The sequence below is a fragment of the Oratosquilla oratoria genome, chromosome 30 (assembly GCF_046742065.1).
Source record: "Oratosquilla oratoria isolate Oo_2021 chromosome 30, ASM4674206v1, whole genome shotgun sequence".
Lineage (NCBI taxonomy): Eukaryota > Metazoa > Arthropoda > Malacostraca > Stomatopoda > Squillidae > Oratosquilla > Oratosquilla oratoria.
In genome coordinates this window covers 50,606,415-50,620,737 of record NC_134806.1, presented here as the reverse complement: position 1 = coordinate 50,620,737, position 14,323 = coordinate 50,606,415, and the positions used below count along the sequence as shown (strand labels likewise).

General features: G+C 37.8%; 1 protein-coding gene across 4 annotated transcripts in view; it reads left to right on the top strand.

The window, feature by feature from the left end:
- Window positions 1-699: 699 nt before the first annotated feature.
- The window catches only part of LOC143041189 (terminal uridylyltransferase 7-like), a 63,916-nt gene continuing 50,292 nt past the window's right edge, over window positions 700-14,323 (top strand). The window contains exons 1-7 of one of the 4 annotated variants that reach the window (XM_076213023.1): window positions 700-840; window positions 8,956-9,180; window positions 10,851-10,927; window positions 12,619-12,931; window positions 13,198-13,314; window positions 13,653-13,830; window positions 14,021-14,171. In XM_076213023.1, the coding sequence (XP_076069138.1) occupies window positions 8,983-9,180; window positions 10,851-10,927; window positions 12,619-12,931; window positions 13,198-13,314; window positions 13,653-13,830; window positions 14,021-14,171 (1,034 nt within the window). In that variant the 5' untranslated portion in view covers window positions 700-840; window positions 8,956-8,982. Of the gene's footprint in view, window positions 841-964; window positions 1,254-7,488; window positions 7,635-8,955; window positions 9,181-10,850; window positions 10,928-12,618; window positions 12,932-13,197; window positions 13,315-13,652; window positions 13,831-14,020; window positions 14,172-14,323 lie in introns of those variants that run through there. The other 3 variants (XM_076213026.1, XM_076213025.1, XM_076213024.1) reach the window with 3 other exon arrangements.

The following is a 14,323-nucleotide window of genomic DNA, read 5'->3' as shown; positions in this document are numbered from 1 at the left end:
CTCATTGGAGAGGTAATGCCAGCCGATCTCGAGGCCAGCACGTGATCTAAGCGTCCAGTAGTGTAATCACTCCTACCTAATTAACCACATCACATATTATTTATTTATTTAGTGCGAATAAGAAAATAATGCCTTAAAATTCCCTCAAAATACCTTCAGCAAATGGTGTCGACTGAAATTTTCTGTGAATTATTATGGTGCTTACGTGTCAAATATTTCTATTTGATTTCCTGAATGTTGGCCCAACATCTGAATGATATTCACTCTTTCATTGCGTCCATATTTGTAATGCGTATTGCTATATTAATCCAATATTGTTGATTATCAGATTTTATTGTTACATGACGTCTGCATAAAGTTTTTCCTCGCAGTCATAATCTTTATTCGTCTGTCCAATATTCCATTCTTAATATTAAGAATTCATCTCTGTGACGACAAAATTGTAAATACATTGTTTTTTTACTTTGATGTTGACATTTTGTTGATTTCGGAATGTAAAGACTTTCAGGTACAGTTGTTGTTTGTACCATTGATTTTGATTGAATAAATAACTGCAAATTCATCGCCATTTTATCTAGTAATATATTTTAGTAATCTGTAAAAAACCGTTAAAGGAAATATATAGTTTTTATTATAAGTGCAATCATTAAATGGGTTTGTGCAGGATGTTATGGTATTTATTTGAGATCTGGCGCCACACGTGGTCTGTGGCTAAGAGCCATCTGATGGGAAAACATGCAAGTTCAAAGTACTACGACGCTATAGAACGCCGAACGTCCATCAGCTGACTTTCTATTCCCCGCAATAATAGATAATTCCAGATCAATGAACTTCATGACGGTATGTGCAAAATTTTACAGTGTGCAAGGCTTTTTGGGAGTTGTGGGATGGAGATCAGTGATCGGTGGTGCTTGGAAACAAGAAATTATGTCAAGAAGAGAAAGTAGCCCGTGCAGGTTTGTTTACAAACTGTCGGAGTACTACAACAATCCAATGCAGTCAAATTATACGCAACATTTCTTCAGTGCTGCAGGTGGAAGTTGCTTAGAAACACGATTAGTATGAAGGCTCAGTTTTGGTGCTGATTCGATGTTAAAATAAGCCTTATTAACGGTAGGAATTGGTCAAAGGAAGCTACATCTGACTTGCTCAATCCGCCAGTCTTCCCCGTCGGTTCGCGAGTCTTGAATTTTCATCTTTTTCTCGACACAGGAAGTTATCAAACAAGTGTATACAATAATATGCGTTTTGGAGTGAGTATTCTTAAATATTTTGCTCAATTTCTGTGCTTCATAAGATGGATAAAAATAGTTTAATGAATCTTTGGAACAGTAGTATCAGTAACAGCAATTTTAGGAGGGAAAGCTGTGAAATAAAGATGAACAAGCCCTCCATTAAATAATTATTATTAGTAGCATGAGGGCTAGACTATGGAATGCCAGCCCAAGTGTGTGGTAAATGGGGCTACTTTTTGTGGTTATTGATAAATTTAATTTAAATTTTTACAACCCTGCCTGAAGTGAAGGTGTTTCCATATTGTTCTTTCCAAAATTACTTTTAGGAAATTGCTTTGATTGGAAATTGTCTCAAGATGAATAATGATAGTAATATTTGATGTTGAAAGTTATAAATTGGTACATCAGTTGCCCATTTCTGCAACATATGATTTGGTAGTTTTCTACAGAATTTCTGAAACTATTGATGAGATATTCTAGTATAAAACTACATTGGTGGAAATAACCTGCTCCTTGTTTCTGCATCTCAAGGAACTTCCATTCAATCATTTGCTTTGTAATTTGCAGTAAGCTATTATTCTATGAATATAGCAATAATTGGAATCTCAAAATCACTAAATCTATTACCAATAAAATTTTGTGAACATGTTTAAAGAAAGTTGGATTCTTTAGCAGAAACATTCATAATTTTGCCTGGTGACAAAACAAAAGTAGATATATTTAAGATAAATGAATGAAATTAAAATTGGGAAAGTTTCTTAGCTTGGTAACAACACTGCATTGATAATGTGTACAGTTGGTAACACTGGTCAGCCCATAGATAAGAGAAAGATTAGGTTATGGTACATCTTCAGAAGTGCACACCTAAGTGATATATTAGTAGAAAATGAAATTTTGTTGATTATAGTACATCAGCATAACATGTTTTAGTGGCAAAAATCAATAATGAAAAAAAAGTTGGTAAAAGCGATGCACTAGCTACAACTCAGACATCGGTGAGCATTGAGATGCCATGTTTATTTTTGTTTGTTGTTGAAGACAAATAAAATTGGTCAAGTATATCGTTGTCTAACCTAGCTTAACCCTCCTATGGGGTGTGCATTTAATGTCCTTAGAGGTCATTAAACTAGACTAGACCGATTCATTAGACTTGCGTTAGTTCATCATCAACAAGAAACAGAAAGAATTGTGTCATCTCAAACATCGCAGACTTCAGAGTTGTAGCTGGTGTATTACTTTTTGTAACTTTTTTGCTATCGATTTCAGCCAAGAAAAATGGATATTACATTTATGTATTTTAATTTACAAAAAATTATGTTTATTTATTTATTTACTTTTTTGCTATTGATTTAATTTATTTATTTTGATACAAAATTTGTATATGATTTTTCTAATTCATTTCTGCCAAGAAAAATAGATAACATTGATGTATTTTAATTTGCAAAATTTATATATAATTTTTTTTATTGATTTCTGCCAAGAAAAATAGATTACATGTATTTTAATTTGCAAAAATTTGTATATAATTTTTCTAATTGATTTCTGGCAAGAAAAATAGATTACTCTGATGTATTTTAATTCGCAAAATTTGTATATAATTTTTTGTTGATATTTTGCTTCAGTGTGCACTTCTGGATCAATACTGAGGATTGTGAAACAGTGTAACCCAGATATCTATTGTGTATTTACATGCTAACAGTCTCAATACATAAAAGAAATTATAATTCTTATTCATTTCATTAATTTATTTTGTATTTTTTGTGAATTTTTTTTTCAGAGAAAGGTAGCTAAATCCTAACTTCTTAACTAATGAAATGTAAAATCAAAATTGGTTATGAAAAATAGATTGCATGAAAGAAAGTTGCAGTCTTTAAATAATTGGAGTTATCATAATATGAATATTTCACAGAACTTTGTTAAGCGCTAAGTATTAGATAGTATATGAAAATCTAAGATAAAATGTTATGTTTTGGTAAATACATGATTTAGTCGTGGTTCGTTGCTTTTGATGCAGGCTGTGGGTGGGTGGGGGCCGGTGGTGGCCCTTGATGGCAATTGTGGAGTAATGTAGGGAAAATCTACAATTTTTCTCTCTCTCTCTCTCTCTCTCTCTCTCTCTCTCTCTCTCTCTCTCTCTCTCTCTCTCTCTCTCTCTCTCTCTCTCTCTCTCTCTCTCTCTCTTTTCTAATGCCAAAAATTATTCCTAAATTTAACCAATATTAAAACTGGTATATCTGTGTAGAACCCTCCCTATGATCAAGATGGGGTTGGCTACCTCTCTTGTAAGGGGGAAAGAGCCCTTGGCATACAGAATAGATAGAATGTTTCTATAGAATATACAGGTTATGATGGGATCTTTATAGAATGTGTTAATTTTCATTGTAGGTGAGGTCAGGGAACTACCTCATTCCTCAAGGGAATGAGGTGTGTTTAGTTCTTAGGTCAAGTGAGGTCAGGTCACTTTGCCCACGTAGTCAGGAAGTTGTATCATCTGTACACCCACAAATTATCTAACCCTCAATTGATAAAGACAAGTGATCACAATTTCGTATACTATCATAAATTTTATTTACATTTGCGTGTGTACTGTTCTGTAAGTACAATGATTACAGTGAAAATAGACATTTAATGTCCAGGGCAGATACAGTAGTATAATTAAAAGTATTTTTTCTTTCTTTTTTAATATCATATGATGCAAATCTTTTTATCATGTAATATTTGTTGAAATGTATGTTGTAGATAATGTATAGTGCAGATTTGTAGGTGCAGTAGAATGTTCACAGTGAAATTCATAACTTATGAGTATACTTTTATTTCAGTTGTGAGCATTTGTCTTTTTTCTATTAAGGTAATCATTTGTCCTTTTTTCTATTAAAGGTGTGAGCATTTGTCTTTTTTTATTAAGGGTGTGAGCATTTGTCCTTTTTTCTATTAGGGGTGTGAGTGTTTATCTTATTTTTTTAAGTGAGAAAATTGCCTTTTTTCTATTAAGGGTGTGAGCAATTGTATTTTCTCTATTAATGGTGTGAGCATTTGTCCTTTTTTCTATTAAGGGTGTGAGCATTTGTCAAACAGATCTACAAGTGTACCTGTGGAAAGAAAATAAAGATGGGGTTATATATTGTGCGCATGTACGTGTGGAAGGCAGAGGTGGATCGAGTGAGCTCAACCATTACGTGTACATGTGGAAGGCAGAGGTGGATCGAGTGAGCTCAACCACTACGTGTACATGTGGAAGGCAGAGGTGGATTGAGTGAGCTCAACCACCTCAGTACGGTGGCACCTACATAGGCATCGTGAGGCGTGAGTAGATACGTGAGGATGCTGTCGTCAGTGTCTTAATTATATACAGTGAGACCTCTCATTAACGGACATTAATTATCTGTGTTTTTGGTGTTTTGGAGCGGTTTTTGGGTGGCATAGTGATTGCACACACTAAACAGCACCAAAAACAGCGAAAACACCGCAAATAATTAACGTCCATTAATGAGAGGTCTTGCTGTGTATATATTTGTAGTTGTACACGAGTTACCCTCTGATTCTATGAACATGTTTGATCACATTTTCTGTGTTTATTATTACTCAGAGTAAAAGAGTACAAGTAATACAGTAGTGACTATATTTTATAATGTGAGGAATTTGATGCATCGTACATATGGCAGCTGATGCTGCGTGTGAGGATTTGACTCATAACCTCCCAAAAACTTAGGTGGGGCAATGTTACTAGCATGGTCCCCCAGGGCTCTGTTTTGGGTCCCTTATTGTTCATTATATACATAAACGACTTAGACGATGGGTTAAATAGTTATGTTAGTAAGTTTGCGGACGGCACTAAAATAGGATGTCTAATTAGGTCAGGAGACGACGCCCAGATTCTGCAGGATGATCTTAATAAATTATTAACATGGTCGGTGAAATGGCAAATAAACTTCAATATCTTCAAGTGTAGCGTGATAAACGTAGGGCTACACAATCCCGAAAATAGATACAACTTAGATAACACGTTTTTAGAAAAATCTGAGTGCGAGAGGGACTTGGGAATTCTGGTGAGTCCGGACCTTAAAACCAGGAGGCCGTGCATTAGCACCAGAAATAAAGCTAACAGAGCATTAGGCTTCATTGCTAGAACGGTAACGAATAGAAGTGCAGAGGTAATTATTAAACTCTATCTAGCAATAGTTAGACCCATCCTTGACTATGCGGTACAGTTTTGGTCTCCGTCCTACAAAATGGACATAAATTCACTAGAATCAGTACAGAGAAGAATGACCAAAATGATACATGGACTTGGAAATTTGCCTTACGAAGAGAGGCTTAGGCACCTAAACTTACACTCTCTGGAAAGACGCAGAGTGCGGGGTGATCTAATTGAAATGTTCAAGTGGATCAAAAGCTATAACAAGGGTGAAACAAACAAGGTCATCATAATAAAACAACAGGGCAGGACTCGCAGTAATGGGTATAAACTGGACGAATTTAGATTTGAGAAGGAAATAGGCAAGAATTGGTTTACTAATAGGGTGGTCGATGAATGGAATAAACTTAGTAACCATGTAGTAAGCGTTGAAACTATCAGTTGTTTTAAAAAACGATTAGACAACTTTATGGATGGGGATGACAGGTGGTGATGGATACGGAGCTGCCTAGTGTAGGCCTTATGGTCTCTTGCAGTCTCCTTTTATTCTTATGTTCTTATGTAAAATGGTTAAGGTGAAGATAAAAAATGAGATGGATGGATAGGGTGAAGTGGGCCTTGGGTTTAAGGGGAATGTCTGTCAAGCAGGTAAGGGAGAAGGCAAGAGATGCATATGAGTAGAGAATGCTCATGAATGGGTTATGAATTGACATGGCCTGAAGGGATTTCTCAGTGTCTTCTCTATTTTAGGAAGGAATAATTCTTGTTGCATTGCTTTGGACCCAGGGGGGCAGTGGGTGGGATACAGGGATGACCTGTCATCCATGAGGAGCTAAGAGGAGAGGAAGGAAGTGGTTGTGGATGGGAGTGGAATGAGTAGGAGTGAGTACTTGCCTATTGACTTCCACTTCCTTTATAAGGAGGAAAAAGCCCCTGCTATGTAGACAGATAGAGGGGTCACTGTGTAAATGAAGTGGCTGGCTTTGGTGCAGATGTGCTGGCTTTGCTGCATTGTTCATGGCACCGCCAATGAGCAGGAGGCAAGGATGAGAGGGAAACAAACAGGTGATGGATGGCAGAGGGAAGGGTGGGTGACTGGACTGGCTACCTCTCTTACAAAGAGAGAGTATAGATATGTAAACTAAAAAGTAAATGAATATATAAATAAATAATATACCAAGTAATTATTTTTTACTTGGCTATGATACTGAAACAGTTCGATGTTAATACAACACAAACATAAGTCCAGTGTTCATTCCCCAGGAGATCTATGGGAGGACCTGGTGAATGTTGTTCCTGACTAGGGCTGTGGCTTCCCAGTCACAGAAATATGGGGCAACAAATATTATTATAAATTAATCAATCCATTGCTCCCAGTCTCCCTTGTGGAAGATTTGTTTCCCTCTGGTAATTGGTAACAGCCTCCAGGCAGAACCATGAATTACTTAGGAAAGATATATTGTGCTCTTGTCTGGGGATTGTGTGTGTTCTTTATCCACCATGTTGGGGTTGCATTGAGGGTAGTTTGAGTTTGTGTCCAGGCCTATTCTCTGTTGGTACTTGTTCAATAATGGATGTGTCATAAACACAAGTATGCCCCACCTTTGTACAAGCATCCCACGTAGTTCTTGTCAGGTGTGGGAGGGTTTTCTCAGAGGGACTTAATTTTGGAGGTTCTTGTTGGAGTATTGAGTGTTCTGGGTCCTTCCTAAAGGGCTTGTTTGGTTATCTGGGTTTGTATGTGGTTTGGGTGGTAGGTTGTACAAGATGTATGAGTAGTATGCTCCTTGTTTAATTAATCCTACTTGTGATACTTTTAGAAATAGGATTATCCATCATTACCTCCCTCTCCTCAGTCCCAATCTCAGGCCTGACCCTAATTCTGATCCCACCCCTAACCCCATTCCTGGTCCAAGCCATGTCCCTAACCTTAAATTCTCCCACTTAGTGCCCATATGTTATGGTGCCTGTGAGGGCTGGCTACCCCCCATATAATGGGGAAGAAGTCTCTTGTTGTATAGATAGATGACGGGAAGGAGAGGGCTGGAGATGGACATGAATGATAAACTGAATTGGCCCAGAGGAATTTCTCTTCATCTCCTAGGTCTTTCTAGGTCACCTGTTTACAAGAATTAGAAGACGAGAAATAGGATCTGTTGTCTACTCTTGTTAAGTGAAAAGGTGGAGGGAATACGGGTAAAATTGATAGATATCTTGGACCCAATCTGGAGACCTTGTGTCAGCACAGTGGAGTGCAGATAAAGGTAAGTGTTCTCCAACTTTGAAGACGGGCAGAGTCGTTGCTTGCAAGTATCCGTCATTGTTCCTCTGTAGGAATAAAATATAATTATCGTATATATCAGTCGATCCGTTGTGCCTGTTCTCTCTTGCAGAAGACCCATGGCCTTTGGGTAACCAACAACTGATAGTATTTGTTTCTAAGCATCACCCAGTCTGTTCCCATCCATTGTCCAATGTAATTGGGACAGTGTATGAGTGTATGTGTGTAATATGAGTTTTAAACTGTATGAATGGGTAAGTTGATTGATTTTCTTTATTTACTTATGTTTATGTATTTATTTTTTACAAAACAGCATGCAAAACTCTCATCCATTGTCATTGAGATGGACTTTATTTAGTTCCAATTTTAAAAGTGTCTGACTAAGTACTGATTGCAGCAGAACTTTATCAATTCCCTTATCAGTGTTTGACAAGTTTATCTTTTCCCCAAAGTCAGTTGTAGATACTAATCAATAATGAATGCTGCTGATAATGTAGATACTGTATGACAATAGGTAATTTAATATTTCATCAGAAAAATCCAGTGCTTCTATCCTAAGAGGTAATGTTGCACTGATAAGGCAGTCGTAAAGGTGGCTAAAGAGATGTTTGATCTGTTGCTTTGGATCTCTCTTGCGACTTGTAGCTACGAGGTAACCAAGAACGGCTACTGGATTTGCCCACAATTCACTCAAGGAAGAAATGTTGTTTTGTTTATTTTCGTATAGTACGTAGAGCATTTGTTTTTGGTAGAGTTCCAGAATCGTGTAAACATGGATATTTGACATGAAATTTACAGTCCAATAACTCTAAACCTAATATAAGCTATCCTAACCCAACGTAACAGTTAGTTAGAAAAACTAGATCTTTCAAATTCAGAATGAAAAGATGAACAATGCATTTGGTTGATACTGGAATAGAACTTTGTTTATGTGGTTGTTAGCCATATTGTGGAGTCATACATGAATGAGATTGAAAGAAGGTAACAGACTAGAAAGATAGATGTTTAATGTGTCAGTTATTCTCTCATTATATAGTTTATCAGTGGTTGGCTATTTTTCTTATTATTCATTTATTTGGTTTGTATATTTGTTTTTATTTTGTTTTCTGTTTATTTATTATTGGTGTGCTTAATTTTGTATACACCTGCAGTAAAAGTTGTCATTATTTTGTATGTTTTCATTTTGTTTTCCACTTATTTATATTTTATTTTTTCAATGTTTTTAGATTGATATTTGTATTTAAATACATTTTTCCTTTTTATATTATTATTGTTACTAATGCATACTTGTTTTCCCCTTGCAGTGAAAGTTGGGTCCACACTTCCACAGAATGGCCGGCAGGAGTGGGGGCGGGGGAGGCGGAGGTTGTGAAGAGAGGAGAGGGGGAAGTTGGAAAGGGGAGAGTCCCGTCAACATGTCCAGCTACGATGCCACCAACCAGATAAAACAGCTCCTCGGCATCCCAGTGGAGGAAGAGGAGCGCAAGATGGGGCCCAGGCCCATACCAGGTCATCGTAGGAGCAACCATGTAAGTGCGGTACTAGATTTACTTTGGTAGCCTTATCTCCACCTCCCCCCCCTCTCTCTCTCTCTCTCTCTCTCTCTCTCTCTCTCTCTCTCTCTCTCTCTCTCTCTCTCTCTCTCTCTCTCTCTCTCTCTCTCTCTCTCTCTCTCTCCCCCCCTTCGGTCCCTTTTTTTTTTTTTTTTTTTTTTTTTTTTTTTTTTCTTCCTCCTCCTCCTCCTCCTCTTCTCTCTTTATCAATTTAGGTACATGGTTGCTGATGGGCCGCATTAAGTAATCGCACACTTCCATGTATTCCATTTATTTTTTTATGATAATTCATTGATCTTGTGTTGCCCTTGCTTTCTCCTGTGGCAATCGGACTGACCATAGGAAATTGGCCACGACCACTTTCATAGAAAAGAGATATAATGGATTCCCAGCTGGTTGTGTAGTTTAACAAGGATTGCTAGCTTGGTTTATCGTACAAGAATAATTCGATACGAGGCTATAGCCAGGATGATGACTTTGATATTGCTCAATGGTGGTGATGGATTGATTAAATGATATACAGATTTATGTATTTCTCTAGTTTCCATTGCATAGTACAGGAGTCCCTCAAATAACGCGGATTCGAATAACACGGATTCAATCATACACAGATTTTATTTCAAAACCATCTCAAATGTAGAGAACCATTTTAAAATTCGCGCTAAGTCAGGCACACATACACACACACGCGGCAACATCACAAACATTTGTGGTGACTGCTTTCTATTTTACCATATACAGTCAATCCTCATATAACGCGGTCATTATGTACACTGGGAACTCCTCAAACAAGGGTGTGTGGCGAGGGGATAGCCGTGGGTGGCTGCCTGCGGTTATGTGTCAACCTACGGGTACTAATGCAGGAGGGAGGTAGGGGAGTAGGGGGGTAGCCAACAAGCTTTAGTTTGTCGCTTCCACCACCTGTGCCGTGCTATCGTGAAATTTTACCGCCCTAACCTGTTGAAGTGTAATGTTTCTTTCGTTTGGAACACAACTAATAAGTCTGATAATGACTACACTTGTCGTGTCTTAGTTTCTCTTATGAGGTTCTTGTTACTGGCGGTGGTGGTTTGGGAGATCAAAAACAGACATATACACGCTTACACACATGTAGACATGCACACGTAGACACGTGTTAGACAACCAGTGTATGTTGTGAATGCGCGTGTGTGCACACACAAATACGAACGCAGACACGTGCGTACATGCTTACTTGTACATGTGAAGTTATGGATCAAAAGGTCTCCTATCGGCATGCTCCTTTTGTTTTGTGAACACAGACACATACACACACACACACGCCACACACACATACATACGCCACATACACACACATATACATATGCCACATACACATACACACACATGTATATGCCACATACACACACATATGTATATATGCCACATACACACACATGTATATACGCACAAACACACACATACACCACATACACGTGCACACTCACACACACACACACCACATACATGCGCACACATACACACACGCACGCACACACATACGGTTCTCGGTATTTAATATGGAAAGTCAGCATACGCGGATTTGGTCACACGCGGTAATTTCAGGAACCTAACCCCAGCGTTATTTGAGGGACTCCTGTAATTGAAATTTGGTTATTTCTCTGCAGGGCATGTATGAGGGAAGTAGTCGACGTTCGGACAGTGTTGGCAGTCCAGCGGGAAGACATTACCACGAAAGACCCAGGTAAGATGAGTTAGGTATTGTTCGGTTTAGACCAAGTTAAGGTTTAGTTATAGGGTGGATGTAGTGTTTATGTACAGACGCTCCTCAACTTACGTTTTAGTTACGTTCCGAACGGCCGAACGTAACATGAAAATGAACGTAAGTTGTTACTGTATGTTCCAGTAATGTATGACCGTTCATACTGTACTATACATCCATAAATTCTATTACCGTGTCTTATAAAACACCCCTAAATCATTAATTATAAACATAACATTGTAAAATAATAACATTAATTTCAAATAAATTAAATTCAAGCAACATAAAGTAAGATGGTGGAGGAGGCAAGGCACGTTCAGTCTGTCGTTTGTGCCATGTAAACAATGGACACAGCGTCATGCGTAAGTATAGTTTGAACGTTTCGTACTATGGAGAGCACGCTAAACTCAAAAATTCACTTTTTTTTTTACAGTCCGTTCAAACATAAAATAAAAAAACGTAAAACGAATGAACGTAAGTAGAGGAGCGTCTGTACTAATAAAAAGTTTTATTGTGATGGCAGGGGATTTAAACAAGGCACTATGCAAACTCTGCTGAACCCCCCCCCCAAAAAAATAAATAAATAAATAAATAAATAAAAATAAAAGAGAAAGATTTATCCATGTGTGTAAAGTTTTGACAAATGGATTAACACTTGTCACATATCTCGCTCGAATAAAAGACTGTGAAATTAAGACTACATACCGTAGCTTGTTAGTTGACATTGGGGAATGGTTAATGTGATTTCAAGAACATTGCTATGTGGTACCCAGTCACTCAGCTAATGGCTCGAGTACCAGTGGCAGGGCGAGTTGATCCAAATGCCATGATACTCGTGATGGCCCTTTCCGCACTTGCAAAGAGGATGTGTCGAAAGAGGCCTCACTGCTTGCCTTAGATGTTTTGCTACGATTGATGCAATACGAAGTATGAGAGACTTCATAGAGTTGGGTGTTGCAAATAAACCCATTAATGGGACTCGTGTGTGTGTGCATCTGCCACACTAAGATCTTTGTACAAACTTATACGAACTTTGTTCATGACTTTAATGAATTCCCATTGAGCCTTGTAACATGTGGTCATATGTGGATACATAGACATTCACAAATGACAATAAATGGCTAAGAAGCTTTTTACATATATCAATTTTTTTTTTTTTTTTCTCCCTTATAAAGGAGGTAGCCAAAAAACAAGGCATAAAAACCACTCCCACCCATTCCATCCCTATCACACACCACTGCCCTCCACCCTCTTCCCTCCCTCTTGTCATGGCACCTTCTTAGTTGACAGATGCAAAGAAGCAAGATCAAAATATACATTTGAGTCCTTTAAAGAGGAATACTTTCACCTGTAGTACTATTGAACCTCTTCTTGATTAATCTTGGCCAAATCTGGATTAAAATACTTAGACAACTTGTTGTTTAAAATTGAGCACATTGTGTTTAATTTTCTTTAGGAAATCATTCAATTTGTATGAGTATATACAGCATATCTTTTGTATATGGGGATTCCATTGTACATACATATACACAATGAATTATATATTTTTTTTTTTCAGGAAGTTGTTATTCAGTATAATGTACCATTTGTGCATACACTACACACAATTAATTTTTTTTTTTTTTTTTTTTTTTTTTTTTTTTTTTTCTTTTCTTTCTTTCTTCTTGTACAAGATATCACAGTAGCGGACATGATGGAATTGGAAGCCCGGGTAAAGACTCATGGCACTACCGTGGAATGGATAGTAACAGCCCAAGGGGTCATGCAATCATGAATCATCGTTACCATGATCGATCGCATCTCCTGCATGATAATAGCCGAGACTATGAAGATAACAAACACGGCTTACACAGGAACATGGAGCCGGCCATGGGACAGCACCCCATGCTTCTTGCCATGGCTTCGCAAGAAGAAAGCCCCGAATTTAGACCAAGTCCGGAAGTTCTTGCGGAGCTGGAACAACAATTCCTGTATCCTCTGAAAAAGGTGATTTTTATTTATGTTCAGCAAAATAAATTTCAGGTTGCATATAGGAAAATAAATGTGAAGTTAGGTATGGTGATAGTTGTTTTTTATCTGTGATTGGCAAAATAGATTTGTTGCAGGTAGGAAAATAGAGGTAAGTTTTTGTGGGACTGCGAATGGTGATTTTTATCCATGATCAGGAAAATGGATTTTGGGTTTTGTAAAGGAACGTAGAATTGAAATTTGTGGCCCTGTGACTATTGTACAAGTTTGTTTTTGTTTTTCAGAAATCTCTCCGATTTCCAAAGGCAAAGTACTTCTGCCGCCTCTGTGACTACCATTGTGATTCTCTTCTTGTTTGTAAAAGACACATGTCAGACAAAAGACATTGCAAACTTAAGGAGGTAAAGCTTTTCAATTTTGTTTTCCGTATCTTTGCGTCATTTTAGCATAAAGGTGCAGATATGTTTGTGTGATGTGTGCAAGTGGGGATGTTCTTGCAGTGCCCAGGGGAGTGGGCAGGATACAGTGATGATCCTTCATCCACAAGGAGTGGGGATGTGAGTGGGTGTATGCCTTTGATTTGGCTACCTCATAAGGTGCAAAGAAACCTTTGCTATATAGATAGAAAGATCGAAGGCATGCTTTCACTCGACTATCCTTCTTACACGGGGATGGATGGATAGAAGGTTGTTGGTGTGTACGTACTTTTCTGTATATGTCTTCTCTCTCCCATGTGCAGGCTAGAGACCTTGAGACGACTCTGAAGAATGTCCCCATAGCGACGAACTCTCAAGTGTCCAACATAGACGGTCTTGTCAGAAGTATAGCAAAAGACTGGACCTTGTTACCTGTGGGGAAAATACAGAGACAGGAAGTAGTTGTTGAGTTGCAGGAACTTCTTCAGAAGAGAGTAAATGGTTGGTTTTATGTATACATTTTAATTACTTTGTCGTAAATGTGTAATATAACGTGTATTGTAAAATAAACATTTCTAAATTAGTTGTAATATTTTGTTTGATTTTACTGTATCAAGTATATTATTTTATGAAGATGGTAATAACATCAGAAGGTTTGAAATAAGTTTCTAAACTTTCCATTCGTTCTTAGATGTACACTTGGAGTTAGTCGGGTCATCCTTAAGCGGGTTTGCATTGCGAGATAGTGACGTGAACGTAGATATCGTAATGGAAGAAAACACAAGCCCTTCCACTGCCCTTCTAGCCATCCGTAGCATTATCCAGACGAACAAAAAGTACAAGTAAGTCCATTCGTCCATGATTAGTGTTGTTTCAAAAATTGAAATTTGGTAATGTAGAATGACAGTTGTAGGGACCAGTGATGGGCCCCTGCTTGCATGTTGTGGTCGTGTGAGATGAACGGCGAAGTTGCCCGTTTTCAAAACCCGTCAAC